The 25,066-nt window shown below is 39.6% G+C and overlaps 1 protein-coding gene across 2 annotated transcripts in view; it reads left to right on the top strand.

Annotated features, from left to right (window-relative positions):
• Window positions 1–16,433: 16,433 nt before the first annotated feature.
• The window catches only part of NCAM2 (neural cell adhesion molecule 2), a 274,685-nt gene continuing 266,052 nt past the window's right edge, over window positions 16,434–25,066 (top strand). For both annotated transcript variants that reach the window (XM_036394284.2, XM_036395044.1), the window contains exon 1: window positions 16,434–16,599. In XM_036394284.2, the coding sequence (XP_036250177.1) occupies window positions 16,548–16,599 (52 nt within the window). In that variant the 5' untranslated portion in view covers window positions 16,434–16,547. The remainder of the gene's footprint in view (window positions 16,600–25,066) is intronic.

Genomic DNA, 25,066 nt, shown 5'->3' with positions numbered 1-25,066 from the left:
CCTGACACAAGGTGTTTATGATTAGCAAGTATCATAGAGGCTTGATTTTGTCATCTCTATGGATTGAGAGTCTAATCAAAACCCACATAAGTATAACTTCACCTCAGGATGAATCAGAGCAGCAAAATGTAACTCTCTTTCATTTCCAGACAAAGACTTTCTGAAAAGATGACAAAGAAAGGAGAAACAAATGCTCTTGTGAAGAGATATCTAATTTTAGTGGTGTATCTGACTGAATAGTAATTTCTAACTACTAACTGAATAGCTGGATTCAGCTGAAGTAATGGGGACTGGGGTCCTCAATGCAGGATTGTGGTATCCCCAGCTGTAGATGCACACAGAGGATGTGAATTGCACAGAGATAATAAATTTCACTGGTGCGTACTTATATAGCACAGGCTTAAACACATGCAAATACATTAAAAATTGAATGTGAAGTCTGCAAAAATAGGGGAGAAGCAAAAGTTGCAAGGATTAATCCTCATATTCCCATCTACATTAGCTTGCTATATTCCCCTAAGCCTGAAAGGTAAATTGTAATAAAGACTATGTGCTATAAAATCAAAGAAAAATACAAGATCCTATGGAACAGAAAATAAATATGAACTATAAAAGATAAAAGAACTTACCAATCTTTAATCATATCCATTTTGAAAGAGTCAATGCTGGAGTCCATATGCTGGAGTCTTCCCCTTGTTCACTACACCTATTAACAACTTTTGAAAGATAACATAAATCAAAACCAAGCTAAACCATGTAATCCACAGCTAAATTGTAGTGTGAGTATAGAGTTTACACACTAAGCATGGGTCTGATTGTGACCTTTGCTGTAGAAAATAGTTCAAGTTCTCTTTTTGTGCCCGAGTTTTTCTTAAAGCAGGAACCTCATGCCATTAAATTCTCTGCCAGACCAGGGCAGGCCTTCCCCAAGGCCACTGATCTTGATAAGGTTTTCCCATTCCTGAATTAGGAATGTTTTTATTTGCACTGTATCTCTTTGAGGATGGATCTTAATATCTGTTAGATTCAAATGCACAAACACATTGTTATAATTTTCTTCCAGTTAGTTTGCATCAGTGTCTCTCCTGTTATGTTTATCTTTCCTGATAGAAAAGAAAGAAGGAAAGAAGGAAAGAAGGAAAGAGAGAAAGAGAGAAAGAGAGAAAGAAAGAAAGAAAGAAAGAAAGAAAGAAAGAAAGAAAGAAAGAAAGAAAGAAAGAAAGAAAGAAAGAAAGAAAGGTGGGCCTAAGTGTCTAATCCCTCAACTTCTCTATGTGCACCTTTGATCAAAACTGTTTAGTGAGGAAATCTCACCAGTCTTAAAAAAATGCTTGATTTATGTTCTTCCTTTTGAAAATTATGATAGTATGAAGGAAATTTTTGTATTACAACATGTACTCAAAATGAATCATTCTGTCCTGCAACAGATAGACAAAAAAGAATATCTAAATGTGTTGTCTTTTCTTCCCCTCACTACTCTATCCAGTTTTTCTGACACCAGCTTCCATTCAGGTTTTTTACTAACAAAAGAAAATTTTAAAAAATACGTTTTTCATGGGGTGCAGTTTCTCTTTTGGTCAGTGAACTCATTGCTGCTTTTAATATTTTGAAGGCTTTGGCAACCACCTGCTTTGTTTGTGTGTTAAAGCCTAAGATAATTGTAACAAATAAACATTCAGCACATCGTGCAGGGAATTCAACAGATCTTTCCTAGAACTGATACCCCAAGTATCCTTAACACAAGGTGCAAAAGTATTTGTGATGGAAAACAACATTGGAGTGATTGACCAGGGAACCTTCCTGGAAATGACTCCAGCAGTCAAAGGTCTGCTTTTCTTATTTGGGCATTTAATACCAAACATCTTGAAGCAGTTTCTTTTTCTCCTTCTGGCCCCCACTAATCTGGGATTTGATTGAATGTATTGCTTTATGTTTCATTACTCTCCTGGATTAGAGAAATATAGCAGAGCAGTAGAGTTACTCACATATGTGCTGGTATGGGTAGTTAACTTCAATTACAGGGCATGCAGTTCCTGATGAGCAGGCCAGGAACAAACAGAGAAATTTGGTTTTAATGGGCAATTTTATGTTTTCTTCTTGTTTCTTTCCCTTCAGAGAATAAAATTATCCTTACAAATTTAACCACAATCTCTAGGCTGGAAGTTGAAGCAAAAAATAACTACTTTTATTGGAGTATTCCTCAACAGAAAGGTAGTTAGGGACAAAGTACAGAACACAACATACAAACAGAATTCTCCTAAACTTGTTCATTGTATAAATGTGTCTTTTTTTTTAATCAAACCTCCCTTTTTACTTTTTTTTTACCTTACATTAATTTGTATTCTGTGAACTGAAATAAGCACCCATTTGCACAAATCTGAGTAGGTTAATGGACATTTAACAAGTCAGACACAAGCATTTAGGGTTGGGTCCAGCTTTCCCATTGACCAATATGAATTTTTTTGGCCAATGTGTGTATATTATAATTTTTTTACAGGTGTAAGGCTTCTAATGGATATTGTTAATTGAAATGAACTGTTGTTATTTCAATTTTATGTCTTTTACAGTGAAACATCATTCTTCACTCAATGTTTTGGGCAAAGCTAATCAATCACAAGTAAAACATTTGCTAATAGTTTTAATTTCCCCCTCTTTAATTTGTCAGCTACCAAAAATGTTTTTCTCCTTTAAAGAATTAAAAAATAGTCTCATACTTAGTTGCAATTTGAATAAAAATCAGACTTTAACTGTGTGGTTGAAAAAAACAATTTGCTGTATGATAGTAGATCTTCATATCATTAAAGAACTCATTAATAAAGGAACCAAAAACTGATTATGAAAAAAGTATCTATATGTTTATGAGGCACAAATAAAAAAGTAGTTTTAGAATGGCAGCTAGAATCAGAAACTTACAAATGAAGACAGACATTGTTTAATACTTAAAATTATGAGAAAATAATAAATAGAAACAGACTGATAATAATATACCATTACCTCAAATATGTCAAATTTCACCCATTTGAAGCTACTGTCAAGATATCTTTGGATCTCAAGAATTCCCTTCTGTGGATATGAATGTGGCTGCTACTGCACTGATGTCCTGTGAATTTCTTTTTTCTAGGTTTTTCATCAGAAAGCGTGTCCAGTGTCCTTCTCTGCTGTATATAAAAGCAGAAACAGACTATAAAAAATTATTTCACAGTATGATATTTGAAACTGAGGAGAATGCTGTGTTCTGGCACACAATAGGACAGAAGAATGAAATTTCTCCTTTGACCAGAACTTTGGAGTGCTTGGCCATTCTATTTTTGAAATCTTGCTACCCCAGGTAACTTCTAAGTAATCATAATTTAATCATCATGTAATCAGTACTTAACATAATGCTCTTTGGTTTTGATAGGACTATTTTATCATTAACATATCTTTGATTTTTCATAGACTAGTTTACAGCTGCAGATACTTTTGGACAAGAGAAAGTATACTGTCTTGGTATTGTGTAATCTATTTATTTTGAAGGAAGACAGTATAAATGACTCTATGACACCATTTGCATGTTGTAGAATAATGAATGAATAAAGATAATTTTTTTCTTGCACAATTTTCTAAAAATCATTGACAAGAAGTTTTGCTAAAGATGAAAATTTAGGAAGATTTTTTTAATGAATTAATATTTTGTGTAAACAAAATATCTGCAATTATCAGCTTTTTTAAAATGTTAGATGTATGTCAGATTATCTGCTCCTGGTTTGGAGGGGTTTTGAGCCATCCATTGACTTGGGCATTGGTTCTTAAACAGGAGAATTAAAGGGAAAAGTTTTCTGTTCTGCTGTAAAAAAATGATGTTCCTACACCATATAATATTTTGAATGTTTCCAAATTCAGTAATTTTTTAAATCATTAAGAAAAAAAAACAACAAAATCTTCAAAATGTTTCTACCTAATGCAGAGCACAGCAGCTGATATTTATTCTGTACTGAATAAAATTCATTGAACCACTTTCTTGTATTTGCTGCTCAGGAATATGGCAGACTCTCAGTAGCCTCCATAAAACTCTGACTAATCTAATTTAATTTTGAAATTATCCCTTTTTAAGTAGAAAAGGGAAGACAACATGACTTCCAGAAAGTCTCTTGCAACCCACCTGGTTTATGACTTCCATGATCTGCAACTACATTTCAAGCAAATCCCAATCCCATTGTCCAAGCTAGAAGCAATCAAAAAAACAGTAAGGGGAATTATCTGATGAACAAGATCTAGGCTATGGCACTCTGTATTCCAGGACTAAAACTCATAAACCAGTCAACAACAATTAGACTCAAACACAAAACTCATTTCCTTGCTTAGATGATCAAGGATCTCTCCTTCCTAAGTATGAATGTTCACATCCATCTGTTATCCTTTAAGGAGAGGTGAATCTCCTCTCCTGGCACAGGCTTTTCAAACACTAAGACAGTGAGTTTTTATACTCAGTCATTGAAGAGCCCTTGGCTCTCAGTGTATAACTGGTAGAATACACAGGGAAGTGAAATACTTGAATTTAGTATTAATTTAATTTAGTCCCTTAAGTGAAAATATTGCAGCTGTTGTGAACATGTATAAAACCTTAGTTTGTTAAAGGCCTTGACTCTCTACTTTCACATCTTTGTGAAAATAATCTTTTTTCTAGATTAGTAATTTTTCTCTTTTCAAATGCCGATATTCTGTCATTTTGGTATTTAAGGTGGCATAGCTATAAAACTATAGATGTGCAACTTCACGCTTCAACTAATCACATAAATTATTTTCAACATTAAAGTAAAAAGACAAAAAAAAAGAGAGTGTCTGCTTGAATTTCTTTCTCTTTGTCTTCAAATGTGTCTTAAAGATTGAGGAACCCTCATAGAATGACTGTTTTGTTACCTTTCAGAGAAAGGTTATCTATGAAAAGGCATTCTCTTAGCTGCACAAATCTTATTCACGGGGAATAGGAAAAATGTTTGAAATCATATTGAATAACTACAGGAGGTCTTACTTGATCACAGAAAGAAAAATCCAAATCTGTATTTTCAAATCCCGTTTAGACAACAATCAAAACACTGATCCAAAATAATTACATCAAGGAGTGACAAAACAAGGGGAAAGGACTTCAAAATTAAATAGAGCAGGCTTAGACTAGACATTCAAAAAGGAAAAATACGAGTAAGGGTGGTGAGACACTGGAACAGGTTTTCCAGGGAACCTGTGGATGCCCCACTTCCCACACATTGGAAGTGTCCCAGCACAGATTGCATGGGGCTCTGAGCTACCTGGTCTAGTGAGTGGTGCCCCTGTCCATGACAGGAGTATGGAAATGAGAGGACCTTTAGTGTTCCCTTCCAACTCCAGCCATTCTGTGATTCTATGACTCAAGGACTCCCAAGCAGAAACGCTGAAAGGAAGGACAATGAAATATTCAGGAAGGGTTCAGTGTCACTGTGCCACATACTACTGTCAGGTTTGTAATTTTTGTGACAATATAAATAAATATCATGTGAGAAATAGAAAGTTTGGCTTGAAGTCGTATGCAATATTAACGAGACTTTGCCAAATAAAGTTGAAATATTTATTGAAACACCTTGAAAACTGTTAACATTGTGGCCTTAGTGGCCAAAGTTTTTAGAAGTTTTTTTGATTTTTCTGTTGCTAAAGGCCTGTTGCAGCATGTGAACTGGAGATGTACTGTGCATCACCACAACAATAATTCTTCTACACATGTCAGTTCCATGAGCTGCCTGTCTGCTCTCGTGACAGAGAACAAGCACAAACTTTTTGCATCCTCAGGCCACCAGAAAGTTTTTTAAAAGAGCATACTCCAGTTCAGTAGCCATGTTAGCACACTGAATGATAACAGGAGGCAGAAAAATGTTTTGGGTACCCAGCTAAGGTGAAAGTCCGGCCAAAATATAATCTGCAGTAGTATAAAAATAAAGAACAGCCATAGCCTGCAATCATGTGTAGTAGGTAAATTATACTTTTATGGGTATCTAAGGATGGTAAGGCAACAGAATTATAATAGGGACTATTAAGGAAAATACCAAGAGAACAACTAGAAAATTTTAGTGAAAAAAAAAGAAAGAAAAAATGGAAGAATCATTCATAGAAATGTGGAAAATAGAATAAGATATGGATATTAAGGGTCAAACCAGAAAGTGTCTATCAGCTCTTTTCAAAGGATCACCCTGAAAGAGTTTTTTTGTGCAGTAACATATATAACACAGGCTGATGACCCTACCCCTAAAAGTGAGCTGAACCACTACTTTGGTTAGACACATCTCAAAGAACAAACAAAATTTATTGGATAGAGGTTCTGATATTTCGTAATTTTCCACAAGTCTCTCACAAACTTATTTTGCTATGGGAGCTATAGACAGTCTGAGTTGAGGGTGACTTCTTTCAGGTGACATTTCTAATACACAGTATGATTTACCTAAATCAAAGAGTCATTTGCTCTTCTTTACCAGCCTTTTTCTTTTTTTGTTTTAATTCAAGTTTTCCTGGAGCTTATAAATAATTACTATTATTATTTAAATTAATTATGAATAGAAAATGCAATTCAAGAATTCATGCTGATCATTTTTTATGACCGTTTGAAATTTCACAACAACGACGTTTTTAGGAAGAAAAAAGGGAAGAAATACTTTCATGTTTCCCTTGCTTAAATGTTTTCAAGTAGAAATTTAGTTGGCAATTAACGGAAATGCAAAACCAGGACACCTCTTAACACCCTCTCTGGCTGCTATCTCTGGCATCATGGAAATCACTCACAATAGGAGGAAAAGTCTTGAGGCGACCAGGATGCTGAGACAAATGAAAATGCTATGGAAAGATTTAAAGAATTCTTTTTGTCTCTTGCCCTGTTCTTGGACAATGCTGAGAAAATTCTGGCTTCATCTTTTTTCCTGTCCTCGATCATATATTTTTACACACTGATAAAATCCCCTGAACATTCTCTTCCCAGGCTGAATCCTCACAGTTTTCTCATCCTCCCCTTGTATATCAGATGCTTCAAGGCTTTAATTACCCTTGTGGCCCCGTGCTGGACTTAATCCAGCCCCTCTCTCTTTCTTTTGTACTGGGGAACCCAGTGCTCCAAATGTGTCTCATTTACCATATCTTCCACCAACATGGATACTCCCAAGACAAAAAAAAAATCATTTTTACTTCAGTAAATACCCTGGGTCCAAAGTGGACAATGCCATGGAGATTCTACTCTGTATTTCAAAACCTCCTCATCTTGATCTCCTGTAAGTCTGTGAGCTGAGGGAGCAATCCAGTCCTAAGTCAGTTTTGGTTATGTTCTGCTGAGTTCCTAAATGTAAGAAACAAACAGAAAAACCTCAAGGAAAAAAATACAGTATTTTTATTAGTCCCTTATGGAATATTTTTTAAATAACTCTCCTTCTGAAAAATATTGATCCTTCCCAACTCTCCACGCTTTCTTTTTCCCATGAAGTACAAGTAGCACAGCACTACATTCAGTACACTGATTTCTCTTGCTTGTCAAAAACATAACTGATTATTTCATCAGTGTTATTGGCACAGTTGTTGCAGAAAAAGGATCTCAGCTTGTTTTCCCTGATAATCCTGCTTCTTCTTCAGTAATGTAAATATTCTGTGGCAATCGTGCTGTGTCCATGGCAAATGTGAGATTTTTAAAATGTCCTTTTTGTTTTCAAAGAATGCATCTAGAACTCAGAGGCTTTTACTCATAAAGCTGTAAGAGAGAGATAATTTTGAAAATATTGTTAAATGCTGGGTCTAAAGAAATTGCTGGAAGGATGACCCTAAGTAATGTCTGAGAATTGATCTCATTTACTGTGCTTCTAGCTGTTCTGGGGTGTAACTACCACTGTGGAATTGTCCAAATTTAGAGTCTGAATACATGCATGGTCATCATTTGTGCCTGAGAACAGGAACTGAATCACCTGCAAAATCTGTCTTTAAGGATATCATTTACAACTACTTCAGTAGAAAGAGATCCTTATGCTTTCTCAGGTTCTGGGAAGGTTAAGGTCTACTCCCATAAAAGTCAGGAAACCTTAGGCCTTCATATATTTTAATGACTATTTTCCAGATAGATTTCCTCAAGTTTTCAATTTGTAACATATAGATCTATGGAAAAGGTTTCTTTCTGCAATAATATCCCAAGTGCCACTACTCCCAAACAAACATTTTTAATAATTCATTCATGCAATTTTAAAAATGTGTTTAAATTTTACCTCTGTTAAAGTTGGTGTAAAAATTCCCTTTCAAAATGTATTTTTCACTCCTTATTATTTAACTGAACTGCATCTACACAGAAGAAATTTAACATTAAAAAGACATAAGCAAGTGTGCTGCAAAGACAACCATTATTGTTTTAGATAAGTGTGATTTCAGTACATTTGTCATCAATGTATGGAAGTACTGCTGGTTGTTTTTTACTTCCATGTTTTAAGATAGATATTTTTTAAGTGATCTTTTCCTTGAGCAAAAAAATTTTTAGTGCCCTACAAGATTTACTGCTCCATAACTACTTGTTCTTGGTATACCAGACTCTGTTAATGTGAGTAATAAAAATATTAAATCTTGAATGGCTGAAAAACTCTGGGAAAATTATGTATCTCCTAAGAAAAACCCTATTTTATGTATCTATGTACTTTGGATAACATAGATTAGCTTAAAAATACAATATTTTGTCCCTCTTTTTAAGACAAATTTCCTAACACCCTGATTTTTGCCAATTCAAATTGTTATTTATTAGAAAACATTGATTACTTACTTTGAAAATCTGAACAAGCAAGCAACAAAAAATGTATTTTCTGTTCTACTTAAGGATCTTGTAAGTTTTAAATTTTACACAAAGACAATTCAGATTTTTTTCTTAAGTTATAGAAGATGTGTGGTATTGCAATCTGGTTTTGGAGACAGTTGAAAGGTGCCTATGACAGTTATTAAAAAAACATTCCCTCTGGGTGTAAAAATAATTCACTACAAATCAGAAGTTCATCCTCATATGCAGTAGTGTGCTTAATTCCTCACCCTACTAAGATTTATAACAGATATAGAAGGAGAATGAAAAAACATGTTACAAAGACAGGAGGAGAAGCAAGTGAGATTAGTAAATTGGGATCACCACATTTAGAAAAGATATAAGAGAATTTTTATTCTTGGAATACAGCATGTAGAGAAACAAAACTGAGCGCTCTAATCTTTTAAAACTCATCAGAGGTAAAACTAATGAAATAAAATGTTGTGTAACCAACATGGTTAACCTTTGAAACCACTTGCTGTATCAATATGCTTGAAGATGTCAAGAGCTCAGAATATCTCATTAAAACAGCAGATGTCTCCTCATGAATAAGAGCTTCTGAAGTTGTAGGTCTGAAATTGAATTAAAAGATAAATGTGGGTATAAATTATGGGCTTTAGATCACATGTTTTCATAAAAGTCTTGCACTAAAAACAATGTTTTTTTCTGGATTTTCTATCATTATTTATTGGTTGATCTCTTCTTGAAATCACAGCTAAGCACTTTCATCATGCCCATTTTAAAAACTGGATATGTGGGCAATTGGATGGTTCTCTTATCACTTGGGCAAATGAATAAACTCAAAATCACGTGTTTCCTTTCCCTCAGGCTTATTAATGTATATAAATAAAGATGTATTTCTAGGTCCTCCATGAAGGTTTCACTGACTGTCAATAGTCCTTGCTCACTTGTATCACATGTAAGTCAGCAATTATTACCCAGTTCCAGTGAAAATGGGAACAGTGATGTCTCTTAGTCAGATAGCTCTGAATCCCAGATATTCTAATCTGAGCAATAATTAAAATGTACAGCATATTTCATAGAATCAAAGACTTAGAGAATGGCCTGGGTTGGAAGGGACCTTAAAGATCATCTCATTCCAGCCCTCCTGCCATTGGCAGGGACACCCTCCACTAGACCAGGTTGCTCAGAGCCCCATCCCACTTGACCTTGAGCACCTTGAGGGTGGGACATCCACAACTTGTACCATGGCCTCACCACTCTCAAAGTCAAGAATTTCTTCCTACTATCTAATCAAAACCTGCTGTCTTTCAGTTTGAAGCCATTTCCCCTTGTCCTGTCACTCCAGACCCTTGTCAAGAGTCTTTCTCCATCTTTCCTGAGGACTTCCTTCAGGCACTGGAAGGCTATAATTAGGTCACTCCAAAGACTTGACTTCTCCAACTTGAACAATCCCAGTTCTCCCAGCCTTTCCTCCCAGCAGAGCTGCTCCATCCCTCTGATCCCCTTGGTGCCTGCTCTGGCCTGGCTCCAGCAGGTCCCTGTCCTTGCTGTGCTGGAGCCCAGAGCTGATGCAGCCCTGCAGGTGGGGTCTCAGCAGAGGGGGCAGAGGGGCACAATCCCCTCCCTGCCCTGCTGCCCACGGGGCTCTGGATGAGCCCAGCACACGGGGGGCTCTGGGCTCCCAAACACACACTGCCAGCTCATGTCTGGCTTCCAGTCCACCCACAACACAATACAGAAATGTAACCCAAAGGCATCCATAAACTTTTTCTCTTTATGTCTAATTTTACATTCTATAGGTCACCTTACTTTGGACTGCGGTTTTTAGTCTTTGCTCTTACTGAAAGCATGGATGTCTCAAAAAGGGTGATTTAAATTTTGTTCTGCGTGTCTCTGAAATTTGTCTTGATTCAAAGCACTGCAGGGAACAAGTTTCACAGTCACAGAACAGCAGCTGAGAAAGGTTTGTGTTTTGCACACACAACCACTTTAAAAACAACTGCTCTTCAAATTCTCACCATGTAGCAACCATTCTTTGCTTTTCCACATGCTGAAATAACTTCTGCACATCTTGGCTCAGGCCAGAAAATCCTGTTGCCTCTTCTTCAGTGTCTCAGTAATAAAATATCCTTGAAGTTCCCTTCAATTAAATTAACTGATATTGCACTAAACCAGATATTATTACTTGTATGATCTGGTAATGCAGTTCATGGAGGAATAATTCTCATTGAAGAGATGGTAACAAATGGCTGGCGGGACTTCAGTAACTAAAACCAGGTTTTTACACTTGTCAGGCATGAAGGTGAAAGTTCTAATGAGTTGAGGAAATGTAGTAATTTACAAAGCATTGTTTGGTGGCATTCATAATATCACCAAGTTGGGAAAAAAAAAAAAAAAAGAAGAAAGCATCTTTGCTCTGGAAATTATATGGAATGAACCACTGCTAACTGATAGGAAAGAAGGGAACTACCATGAAAAAGTCTGTGGTAAGTACCCATAAAAGAGAAAAAGTACACACCTGCCATGTTGCTGAATATGTAGGCAATTATATAGAGCCAGCTGGATCATCTTAGCACTGGCAGTCTCATTCCCAGGTAAAATAATAAACATGTCCATAATCCTGCCCAAATATCTGTACCTGATAGTGACGGGGTAATAACTGTTGCTGGTTCATGGTTTTTGAGTGACTGATCTGAGAAGAGGAATAAAGTCACACATACAGAAATGTGGAAACATTGAACATATGGAAGTCTGCCTCCAGAGTCCGGAGAAGTTAACTTGTCTTGTCTCTCAAATGTTACTTTTGCTGCACCAGACACAGAAGTGTACAATGTTTCCTTCAGACATATAAATTCAGCTTATTGATTTCTTAGTCAGCACAATGCTTTATATTGTAACTAAATTAGCACACTGTACTTCAAGCAACCTTGCTATCTCCAAAAATTAAGCAGCCGTCTTTACCTGGACAAAATTATTTTATATTTGTCCTTGTCATTATTCAGTTCCAGAAATGATACAAAGAATTATCCCATTCCCCCCCCCCCCCAATAAAAAAAAAATCTGTGAATCTCTTCTTAGTATCTGAATAATTTCAGGTTTGTTCTAATTTTCTCTAGCAGAAAGGAGAGCTGTTTATTTAAAAGTCGCTTGAAACAGAGTGGAAACAACAAATTTGTCTCTTTCTCATAAAATGTTTATCCAAAATCATAGTAATTTTAGATCTTTATGAAAGTTATATCTTTATGAAAGTCCCTATAAGATTATAAGAACTCGAAACATAAATGTGGTGTAAACATTTATGAAACTCTTTTGTTTATTGTGCATCATTTCCTCACCACAATAATGCTGCTGTTCACTGTTGTATAATTTATCTTAGTGCCACTTCAATTGTGTTTGCAGTTTTCATAGGAAAGCATCCTAGTTGGGATAATTACTCACTTTGGAGACGATCAGCAATTTTGTTCATAAGCACCTCTGAAAATTACCCTATTGGCAGAAGGCATTATCCTGCAAGGGCAACATATTGTGCTGCTAAGAAGGGGTATTTTGTCTTTTCTCTTCTCCTTTTCTCTTTCCCTTCCTTTTCCCCAAAACATTTGACAATTGCTCACAAGATGTGCCAATTTCCTTACAGCTCCTCACCAGTTATTTTCAGATATACAATCTCTGTGCCTTTTTTTTTTTTTTTTTTGTAACTGTGCCATTGCCATACGTTCCCCTAAAATTCTTAGCTAATTTTAAGGTGCTCCCTTAACATTTAAGTTTTGAAGATACGTAAGCAAATCCAGCTGGATTTTCTGGCAGCTTGGATGTCCGTTGGGGAACATGTATCTCAGGATAAATATCCATTATCAAATCATCACCAAGATTTCAGTTTCTATATTTAATTACATTTGCATTGAACATGCAATTATCAATCAACTTAAAAATAAAATAATCCTTGTAAAAACACCATGGAGATGTTTCTTGACAAGTTCAGTCACAGCAAGTTTACAGATCCTCAGTTCTTGTAAACTGACTCAAGTGCAGTGATGAGAGCTTGAAATGTTTCTGTTGCCAGAGCCTAATTCTGCTGCTTTTATTCATATGGGAGGACAGACTCCTGTATAAATAATCTCACTGAGCAAAACAAGTAAGCAACACGGGGGAAAATTAATTCTTGCTGTCTTTTTGCAAACTTCACAGCTAGTAAATCTTTGTGGGAGAAAAGCTGCACATGATAGCACAGTTCTGAAAGCTGGAGGCTACTGTGTAAAAGACAGGGAACTTACAGATATATCCACTTTGATTCTGAGTGTGATACCCCAAAAGATCTAAGGTACCAGTCAAATGTGATTGGTAACATTAGGTAATACTTTCCCTTCTATTCCCCTGAGATTTTCCTGGCAAGACTTTCCAGTCACTGGAGTTGTGTTTTAATTGCTTTGGGAACCTATCAAACCTATCAGAGGCTGAGCTCCTCACCTTTGAAATAACTGCCCCAGCAGAATGACCATTATACTTCTTGATTCTGCTCCTCTTAGCAGTTCACATGGGATAATACCCACTCTCATTTGTTTCTGCTCTTGATTTTAATTTTTTTTTTAAATTTAAAACTTACATATCATATGCTTGTTTTCTGCCAGCATATTTGTTACACACGCGGTATTATCCAGAAATCATGTTTTCTTGTGCCCTAGTCTCAGCACAGCCATTGAACTCCATGTCAGCCTTCCTCCCAGTAACAGCACACTCTAAGGAATAACACTAAAAGCCAAAGCATGGGAAATAATACAGGTCTGACTGCTACTGGTACTAATTAATGTTTTACAGCACTTTGAAATTCTCATCTTTTGGTTCATTTAATGTATGGTCATGAGCACCAAGAGTCATATAGCTTTGGATGGCAGAAAATTTGTGCTTTATTTCTGCATCTCTCTAATCCCTGTTTGTGTGACCTCAGCATGATTTGCTGTTGTGGTTCACTGTGGGACACTTTTATTTAGAGATCTTTATTTTCTAACTAATGAGTTGTTAGTTGTTAGTCCATAAGAGCAGAAATAATGAAACCCTGCACACTTATGTACTTTGTCCCCTCCTTCCCTCCTCTCTCTGTCTCTCCAGTGTGGAGGAGGGACCTAAACATACCCTAACATACCTTTTAGGTGGGATATGTGACAGAGTACTTTGAGCTGCATGCCTACTGATGGGAAACCAGCTGCTGCCTTTTCCTTCAGGGAGGCCTCTGTATTTTACAGTGGTATTACAAGAATGTGATTATCTTTGAGCTTTATACTCATCTTTTGCTGGTTTACTCCATTGCTTCAGAGCAGTGAAATGTTCCTCTTTTCTCTGAAAAGCTGGACTGACGACAGATTTCTCCAAATGCTGTACCAATGTGTACATTGCCTACATGGTGTGCTCTGGTGACTGCTGCAGACAAGAACCAAGGCAGAGCTCTCAGGACAAGGAATCCTGTTTGGAAGAAGAGCATCCTCACCTGCTTTCAAAGGAGCAAAAACTAGTCACTCAGACCTGACACTGGTGATATTCTCATCATATTGATAATTTCAAATAAGCAAACTTGGGATAGCAGCATTCTTGTCAGCAGGAAACTTCCCACTTGCTTCTGTATTGTGTTGTGATGGGGCATGTGTACATGGATTTCATTCCTTGAACCTGTGCAGATCAAGGTGCTTCTGACCCTCAACTATAGGGTAGACTATAATAGATATTCAGGTATGTTTACAAGTTATTTGGTTTTATTTATTAACCCTTATTTTATTTTCTCTAATTATTCCACTTTTGCTGGATGAAAGTGCTCCAAAACATTAAATTTGATAAAACTGGCATTCTACCCACTTGATAGTGAGGGTTTCTTGCTCTTTGCTAAGCAAATTTTATTTTTAAGGTTTTTACCTAATAATTGCTTTCATTACCTTTCCACATTAAAATATTAATGATGTCTATTCCTGTAGTTGGGTACTAGGGCTAATGGAACCTTTACACCTGGGAAAATTTCACAAAAATTTTTCTCTGCTGTGCTTTCCTGAACCTGCACTAAAGGTTGGTGCCAAAAGCTCCTGCAATTAAGCATCTCCCACGACATTCATGAGCAGAGCACCTCCTAAATATAAATCCCATTCTGACCTGTAAGGCTTTGCTGAGGCTGCCATATTTTGGATTTCCAAAAGTTTATGAGGAATATCAGTTCAATTCCACTTAAATATATATGAACCTGTTCCTTTTATACTATATTACAAAATCTTTAGCTTAAGAGCAGGACTGTGAGGTGTGGAGCTGAGCAATATGATTCTGATTTACGTGGTGTAGATCAACCAATCAATGGCAAAAAGCCCTCACATTCCCTTCCACCAGCATTTTCAGCTCACTGTGTTTTATCCCCAAGTGTCCTAAAACCACCCTCTGAGGAAAGAATTTGGACTTTATCCCCTATCTTGTTCTTCCCAGAAAAATATTTCTTCTTCCTATATTTCAGAATTTTGTAGACTACTCTGCAGCAGGAGCCAAGCTGGAGATACTGATCATGTCGTTCATATTAGTTTGCTGCAAAGGGACTCCTTGTCTCCTTCCTCCTCCCCAAATTCTCTTGAAAAGGGCAAGGGAAGGGTTGGGAAAAAATATTAGGGATGTGTTAATTTGGATTAATCCTTTATTATCCACTATCACTGCTTCACATTAATATAAATCTACTTCTATCTCCTTCCATATATCATACAGGTGGTAAGGTGACAAATTTATGGAACCTGCTTTGGAGCCTATAGCTTAATTAACCCCCTCAAAAAAGAATTACCTCTTCAAAGTCAAGCTGGACAAAAAAACCACCCCTTTATGCAGGTTGCAGGTTTTTTTCCTTACAAAGCAAGATCCTCAGCCAGACAGCACCAAAGCATCCAAACGGTAAGCAATTTATTTTTTTATCGGTTTTATTTCACACAGCCGTGAATAGCCGAGGTATGTTTCCCCTCTGGACTAATAACAGAAGTCAAACCAAGTGAATTCCTAGACAGCCGAATGAGCACAAGCCCGACGGGATTAGTTACAGGCGCACCCGTACGCGGGGCTCGCGTCCCGGCCCCCGCCGAGCCCCGCGCAGCCCCCGCCGCCTGCTCCGGGAGGAACGAGGGTGCCAGGGGAGCATCCCCGCCCGCGGGCAGCCGGAGCGCCGCTCCCGCGCTCTCCCGGGATGCTGGGGGGCTTCCCAGTGGGATTCTCCACCGAGCCGCCGCCTCTCCGCTTTAGGCTGTGTCCCCTCCGTCAGCGGCGAGGGGAGCGGGCTCCGGAGGGGCCGCGGCGGCGAGCGGGGGGAGCCGGGGGCTGCGGGCAGGCGGGCGTGCGGGCAGGGATGCACGGGGAGATCGGGGAAGGGATTCGGGAGGGGAGGCAGGGTGGGATCGGGGAAGGGATCCAGGAGGGGAGGCAGGGTGGGATCGGGGAAGGGATCCAGGAAGGGATGCAGGGTGGGATGCTCCGGTCCTGCCGCCACCTCTCAGAGCGGCGGAGGAATCTGCGGGTCTGGCGCTCGCCGCTGTGGCGGGTGCGAGTGCGGCGGAGGGATCGCGGGCCCGCCGTGCGCCCGCCCCCTGCGCGGCGGCGCGGCCCCGCCGATATAGCGCGGCGCGGGAGGCGCGGCCGGCACTTGGCGAGCGGCGCTCCGCGGGTGCGGGGCTGCGCGGGCAGCGGCGGCAGAAGCGGCAGAAGCAGCGGCAGGGTTTGCCTGGGCTGGCCGAGCATCCTCCGACTTGGAACTGTCCACCGGCGAGAGCTCCTGAACATGAGCCTCCTGCCTCTCTACCTGCTCGGATTGCTCCTCAGTAGCGGGCAAGGTAGGAGCGGAGCGCGGCCGCCTTTTTCCTCTTCTTTTCTTTTTTTTTTTTTTTTTTCCTTTTAATTATTATTCCTGCCTATGCTGTCCGCTCGTTCAAATTAACGGAAAAGAAACGGAGAAAAAAATTAAAGCAATGCGTTATCCTGGAACCAAATTAAGAAGGACCTAAAACTTGCTTCATCGCCCACCTTTTTCTTTTTTTTTTTTTCGTTTCAGTCTTCAAGAGGTGTCATTCATGAGGAGGAAAAAAAAAGCTGGACAGTGCTAAGTGCACTTAGCTGCTTTGCATAGGATTTTGTCTTTTTGTGGGGTTTTTTGTGCCCGATAAATGTGTGAGAGAGATGAAGCGATTACACAAAATCTGCCGAGCACTGGTCTTTAAAATCCGCGTCTGCCCGCGGGGAAGGCAGTGTGGGCTTCGTTCTTAGAAGCAGGGAGAAGTGCTGGTGGTAGAGTCAGTGAGAAACCTGCCCTGAAGTCTCCCTGTCGGGGTTTCTCGTCTCTGGAAATCCCTTCCCGCTCGCTGCCGGGACACCGAGCCCCCGGCTCGGGGTGGCGCGGAGGGGAGGGCGCTGTGGGGGCCGCGGGGCTGTGCGCGGGTGCGGAGCCCGTGTGCCACGGAATGGCACCGCGGGGTGCGGGGGCAGGTGTGTGCGGGATCGGGGCGCGCCGGGCTGGCGCCTTCGGGCACGCTTCGTCCTTTGCATATGTATCTGCTTATATATATTATATATAATGCTTATTTATACACGTACGTACAGTGCTTCGAGAAACGCAGACTCGGGGGTTGTGGTGCAGCCACGGGGTTTGGTCTGTTTTCTGGGGCTGGCATATATATATATATATAGCTATTTATTTGTTTATTTTTGGATGTCCCCTGCGTGGTTACTTGAGGATTTGTGTTCCTGCAAGAGACTGGGCGGGAAGGGGCGCCGGGAGGGGCGCAGCCGCTGGCTGACGGATAACCACCGCGGTGTTTGGAAACTGTTCGGGCAAGTTCCCGGCGTCCGACCGGGGCGCTGAGCCGCGCAGGGCTGTCCCTGTCCCCGCTCCCGCTGCCCCGCTGCCCTGTGCGAGGCTACCTTCCCTGCACCTGCGGGGGTGGGCGGCGGCCCCGCTTCCTGAGGAGGCTTTAGGGGCGAAATAAACCCCACCCAGCCCGAGCGCCCCAGCGGGATGGCAGCGGGGCCGGCCCGGGCCGCGCTGCCGCCGCCGGGCGCCAGGGGGCGGCCGAGCTCCACGGCGGCGCCGGGCAGTGCCCGGGACGGGGCGGCCTCGCCTCGCTGCCATCCCGGGATGGGAGGGCTGGATGTGTCACCCACGGTGTCCTGTGTGTCACCCACGGTGTCCTGTGTGCCACCCACAGCGTCCTGTGCGGGGCTGGAAGGGCTGGATGTGCCACCCATGATGTCCTGTGCGGGGCTGGCAAGGGTGGATGTGCCACCCATGACGTCCTGTGCGGGGCTGGAAGGGCTGGATATGTCACCCACGGTGTCCTGTGCGGGGCTGGAAGGGTTGAATGTGCCACCCATGACGTCCTGTGCGGGGCTGGAAGGGCTGGATATGTCACCCACGGTGTCCTGTGCGGGGCTGGAAGGGCTGGATATGTCACCCACGGTGTCCTGTGCAGGGCTTGATGTGCCACCCATGGTGTCCTGTGTGTCACCCACGGTGTCCTGTGCGGGACTGGGAAGGGCTGGATGTGCCACCCACGGTGTCCTGTGTGTCACCCACAGTGTCCTGTGCGGGACTGGGAAGGGCTGGATGTGTCACCCACGGTGTCCTGTGTGGGGCTGGAAGGGCTGGATGTGTCACCCACGGTGCCCTGTGTGTCACCCATCGTGTCCTGTGCGGGACTGGGAAGGGCTGGATTGTGTCACCCACGGTGTCCTCTGCGGGCACAGCGAGATTTGTGGCGCTTAAGGAAGGGACAGGGGTCAGGCATGATGCCTTGGGGTACCAAGAACCGCAGCTGCCAAGTCTCCTTCCATGCATCTGTGGCTAAGCCTGGCACCATCCAGGCGGTTTCTTTCGGCCACAATTAATAAAAAGAGAGCACCAGGTGCTCTCAATTTCTACAGAAAATGCTCCCCTGCTTTTGGCACCTCGGGGTGAGCTGGGGAGGTCTCCCGAGGAGCAGCGATTCGGGAGCACTCTGGAGGCTTTTGGGTCCAGCCGACACTGGGAGGGCAGAGGAGGAGAAGGGGAACGCTTCCTGCAGGCTTTGCATGGATCCACCTGCTGTGATGGTGTGCCTGGAGATGTGGAATGCGCCTCCTCCAAAGGAGGAAGGGTAGAAAGCGACTTTGTGAAGTGTGATTTCTGCAGCGTGGGAGGATTGCATAGTTTAGGTATCTTACTATCACAAATGTCAGGAGATAAATAATGGAGTGGAATTACAGATGCTATTAAACCGAGTTTTAAAAATTATAGGATATGTGTGGGGGGGGGGGGGGATGGAAAGAAGAGGAGGAAAGCTGAATAAACCTAATATTGATAGTAAGTTATTTCCCTCAATTTAAAGAAACAGCTTCATTTTATTCTTTTTAATAAAGGAAGGGAATTTTAGTGGCAGAGTATGATTTTTTAACTGACTGTAGAAGTAACAGTAATGTGCAGCCTCAATCCACAGCAGGGCATAGTAAATGGGAATGGGAGAACATCTGCATATGGAGAATACACCCATTTAGGTTGCTAGAGAAGAAACATTTTCTACAGTGGTGTTTGGGGGGGGGGAGTTTAATTAGTTTAAATTTTAATGGGCATTATTGAGGTGATTTATTGTACATTTTTTTTCCGCACCACTTTGAAGTAATCTTGAGAATTTCTTGAAGTGAATTAAATGATTTGAGAGGCTATTCCAAAAACTCTTGGGGATTTTATTTTTTTTATTTTTGGGAATACAGTGGTGAGGAACACTTACATCATCAAATGAAGATTGTGGTGCTTGTGAGGGTTACTTTTTTGGTTTGTTTTTAAGAAAGGCATTGTTATGTCAGTATTAAATGTTTATGACTTTTCAGATAGTTTGGATGGCTAAGAAAAAATCAGTAACTGCATTTGGATCATTTACCTTGGAAATATTGAAACTTGGTTTCAGGATTTATATTTTGAAGGATATAGCTGCAGTAGATTTTATGAGGAATGACTGAAGCCTTTTTCTTTGAGAAGTGCTGGTGTTTAAGACTGGAGAGAGGGAACTGTGCTGCATTTGTTCTGTTCCAGAAAATCAGAGCAGTTTCAGAACAAGTAGCAGACAGGCACCCCCTCCCCCAGCCCCTTACGTTAAGAGCTTATGAATGTCATAATTATCTACCAGGGCCAAATAGTCCCTCTCCTAATTTCATCACAAGGGAGGAGTTTAACTGGCAGTGTTGTTATGCTCAAACAAAAGGATTTTTTTTCTTAACATTTCAAAGCTGTCCAGACAATTTATCGAGCTTGAATTAGCTTTGCTTTAATAAAAATTGAAACAAAACACACGCACATACTCCCCACCATACCACAAACCAAAAAAGAGCATACTGCACTCTGCAAATCTGCCTTCTAAGATATGTAGTGATAAATATTTTTACCAGTGTCTGGGGACACTGACTTGAAGTGGATGAAATGGGCATCTTCCCAAATTGTAAAATCCTATTTTTTACCACTCTGCATAATACACATTCCTTTAGGTTAGTGTTTTTTTGTTTTTTTTTTTTTTTTTTGCTCATCCAGGAGATTCATAGGAGTGGGTATGTTGTGCTTCAACTTTCTTCTTTTCACTGCTTTGGTACGAAGTTTCTTCTTGCATTTTGTGAAGAGTTTCTCTTTCTCTTTACAAGTGCTTTAAAGGGACTGCTTGTTAATAAGGAACTTTCCCCCAGAGAGATGCCAGCATGTGTGTCTTATTCACCAACAGCCTGGAATCCTGCTTCTTTCTGCTTTTTGTGTGGTGAACCCATAACATTTGGAATTCTTGAAATCAGTGATTTTGCTTACTGGATTAAGTGGAACTACTGTTTTACTCTGATGGCACACTGAAATTTGAAGCAGATCTTGAGACTTCAAGTAGACATTTTCTACCAGTTGATTTGTACAATTACATTAAGATTAAAACACAGCTGTTATCTTTCTTTCTTGTTTTCACCCTTCTAAAACAAACAAAAATCTGACAAAATCATGTTTGATTTTTCTATTTTAGGCTACACTTCAGGTAAATATGAGAATCAAAGTTCTCCTCTTCAGGTAAATATGGGAATCAAAACACCTGCCTGAAAATAAGCCTGAACTGATGAGGAGTTCTGAAACGTTGACTTAGAAATAGGTAGATGAGAAATATGTAGAGATCTTTATTTCATGCACTCCCATACAAATGGAATTAGAGATATTTTTATTATTTGCCGTACCTCTAAATCATGAAACATAGGAATGACAAAGTCATAGACACAGAGCTTCAAAGTCTTAGAGGTTGAATAGCATAATTTGGACTTTTCCTCTTTCAGCACAACACATTTATTTAGATAACTCATTATTTTTACCTATGGAAATGATGCTGGATTGTTAAGATGAATTTATGTATTATTTGCCTTTCATGGCCACCTTCTTCAACAAATATTTTGAGAACAAATGCAGTATTTGTTTGCCCTTTCACTGACCTTTTCTTTGAGGCACCTTTTGCAAGTGGTTCATGTTTACCTACTGATTTTCTTTCAATTTACTCGAGTAATCCCACAGTTACATTCAGCACATGCCACTTGATTCCACTGCAATTCAGTCAAGTTAATATGATATTTTGGGAAACACATGTTTTAACTTCACTGTAATTTGTGTCTGTGAGTTGAAAATCGATTATTGAAAGAGTAGGATATGAACTTGTCCAGGTAAAGAATCTGGATAATGGCTGGTATTCAGATTTTAAACTGTTTATTTCAACTAATTCATGCCAGATGTTTTATTTATTTGCTTGGGGTTTTTTTTTTTTCTTTTTCTTTTTTGTGGGATGTTTTGGTTTTTGTTTGCTTGTCTTAATTTGCCTTAAGAAAAAAAGGCAGTGTAATTGATGATGTGTATTCTGAAGTTCTGCAGGTCATTTCAATCTCATTTTCCATGTCTCTTGAAATTCAGAAATAGGAGAGACTGGAGGAAAAACTTAGTGATAATCTGAGGTATTCAAATCTGGAGGCTTCTTGGGAGTCTCATAGACTAGATCCAGGCCTATTGCTAGCTTATATCTTAACACCAGTTTTTATTTTGACCTAAGCAATCAATCATTGCCTATTTCTGATGTAGTGATATGGCTTCCCCCTTGGTGTATTTAACTGCTTCTCAGTTTAGGTATTTGAATAGAATATTCAATTTTTAGCAACTAGTTTCAAACTCAGAATAATTTTTAGTATTAAATAGGGCATTCAGAGCACTACTTGCTGTTACTTCAACGATTTGAGGATGTCCAGCTTCAGTGATGAAATTCTGCATTCTTTAACAAAACATTTTATTGCTTTTGTAGCTCAGTTCTTCTTAAAAATGTTTGAATGTGTTTGTATATTTTTAAAGGATATCAGGAAACAAAAGAGCTAACTCAAGAAAGGTACTCTTCATATGCCTTTTGTTATGCCATAGCATCTTTAATGGGGTGTCTTCAAAAATCAAGGTACCAAGGTTCTTATTTTTATTACATACCTGAATTTTTGCATTATTAGTTATCTATTGATTGATGATATCATTCATTGGAGAAGACATTTTCTGATTTGTTTTGCTGTAGATGAGCAGAGAACCTACCTTTTAATTTATTGAATAGAAGGAAAGAAGAAAAACAGGGGGAGTCATTTATCTGGTTACAGCTATTTATGGTGACATATTATGATATTAAAATCCTTTTGTACTGGAAAAGAAATACATGTAAGTGTTAGTAAAAGTTATGTGGAAAGGGCACAAAGAATACAGGCATCAACAATGTTAGAAATCCTCGTGTTCACAAGACTGCCAAGCCTTTGCGTGTCTTGCATTTGAGTGGCAACATGGAAGCACCAAACCAGAGGCACATTCTTAGCAGGAATCCATTGATTCCAGTGGCTTCACTGGAGTCTGTGAAAGCATCTCTTGAAATGGCAGGGGGTCACCAGAATTTATTTTTGAAATAGTGTGAGATAGGCAACACTGTCCATTTATGCTGCTGTTATGATTAAGGAAATGATGATTAACAGGAAATTTCTCTCTTTGCATTTGTGCATTAGCAGCTGGATCATTAATGAATGCATGGCAGTAATGGCCTGAACTGCAAGTCTAATGATCTACTGCAGAATGAGAAATTTATATCATAGTGCTTAGATACTAGGATATCTGTGAATATTGTCATTTGGGAGGCAGAAGTTGTGGGAACAGAAGTTGTAGATCCTGTCCCTGGGATTGTTCAAGTCCAGGTTGAGTGTAGCTCTGAGCAAGCTGGTCTAGTGGGAAGTGTCCCTGCCCATGACAGTGGGGTTGGAAGGAGATGATCTTTAAAGTCCCTTCCAATCCAAGCCATTCTATGATTGCAGCCAAACTCTGCTAATTTTAGTCATAGGAGACAATCCATTGACTTAAGTTTGTGTTTACATGAGAGACAAGAAGGACCAGTTCTTTAAAAGCATTTATTTTGCTGTCTCAAGTAGATTAATCTGGGAAAGAAGGTGACTGTAAAGTGTATCAACTAAAGATTCATTACACAGTTTCTGCCTATTTAAGAACAATGCTAAAAACTTGTAGCCAAACATCTGCTGAAATGTTTTACCTGCTTCCTGGCTCTTCTGGAAAAGAAAAAAATGCAGTTCTTTGGTTTCACCTGCTCTTTAATGTGATGCATCAAGATCATTGCAAAAAGGATGACGAGAACAAGTCTTTCATAAACCTATTTTTCAAGCCTGGAGAGCTACTAACCAAGAGTGTAATTTGTTATCAGTTTCCATGGTCCAAGCATAATCTTGTCTGAAATATCCAGTTTCTGGATGGATAGCATCCAGATAAAATTGGGAAGAAGCATGTAGTACTATGGAGGTTTTGTCAGCCTCCTTAGTAGTCCCGCCTATCATTACTGAAATAAATATCCTCTTAACTAAAAAAGTTCCTTCAAGAACTAGCTTTCCATAAAAAGCATGGATCTTTGATATGTTAATTTATATTCATTTAAGATGTAGTGGCTCTTGGTAAAAAAAAAAGAGAAGGAAATACAAGTGGCTCATTTTCATTTTGCTAAGTTAAATTTTTCCTCCTAACAAAATTTATATTGTGACTTTAGAAGGCTGCACTGGTTTTCATTTGGTGTTCTAATTACCTGAGTAGTATTGCTAAACAGTGGACAGAGTTTGATGAATGACCTCATAATTCAGTAATAGTCAGAACTGTAGCTTATGAATATCTTATAAGGATACAAATGAAACTTTTCTTCTCAAGATGATGTTTCCCATTAGTTAATACTAAACTAATGCTTTGCATTGCAGTTGTAGTCTAAGGAACAATATCAGCTGTGATCCAAAATTCATACTTGGAAAAATTCATACTTCACACAAGAAGTCATTGTGCTGACCCCTTTGCCCAAGAGGTGCCCTTTAGAGCATAGTATGAATTCAGATTAAAAACACTCATTGCCAGCAATTTTCTTGCTACTAAAAGATGTTGCACCAGATTCAGTCAAGCTGCAAGTAATTTCAAACCCATTAACTTTGTAGACCTTTGTACTCAGCTGAATTTGGCTTGCATGAACTCAGGTCCATGGTTAAAATAACAAAATATTTAAAAACAGAAACGTAAAGATGTGATACAGATAGAGATAAATAGGAAGGAAGAGGTAATCTTGCCTCTTATTATGAAGAGTTCCTTTAACTGATGGTACCTTTTTTTTTTATTGTAAGAGGATACATGTAATCAAGGTGAAATTGTATTGCATTAATATAATGACATTGTTATTTTAATTGGTCAAAGCAGAATAAACTACAGATTCAGTGTAGTTGATTTATGGGGAAGAGGACAGCAAATGATGATATATTAAATGTACTGGAGACCAGTTATCTGGAGTATCATAATACAGCATTTTTTAAGTTCTTGAACATACCATACTCATAAACTAATGTACTTACTGGATCAGAAAAAGATTGATGTGCTCCAGTGACCTCAACAGAGACTCAAAGCAGGAGTCATAAGGGAACAAGTAAGTACAGAACAGAAAGAGTGTGATACTTCTGTCAGTGCACCTACAATGTTCAGGGATATGTCAGGTTATATCTGTGTGATCTTCCTTAACAATCTTGGCAGATCTTTGTTGCCTGAATTTGTTCCTAAATCTGCCGGTGCTTTGATCTGCTTGGTACAAAGTGTCAACAACTTACACAAGAGAAAAAGTCTGAAAAAGTAATGTTCAGTCCTTTAATTGTGGTGCTGTAAGTAGTGGAGTGATACCAGTTCCTTACTCGACTCTTCTGTGGCATTCAAAATTGCACATAACAGAGAAG

This window comes from Molothrus ater, chromosome 2, assembly GCF_012460135.2.
Source record: "Molothrus ater isolate BHLD 08-10-18 breed brown headed cowbird chromosome 2, BPBGC_Mater_1.1, whole genome shotgun sequence".
In the NCBI taxonomy this organism is placed as follows: Eukaryota; Metazoa; Chordata; class Aves; order Passeriformes; family Icteridae; genus Molothrus; species Molothrus ater.
This window is presented reverse-complemented; position numbering and strand designations above follow the sequence as displayed.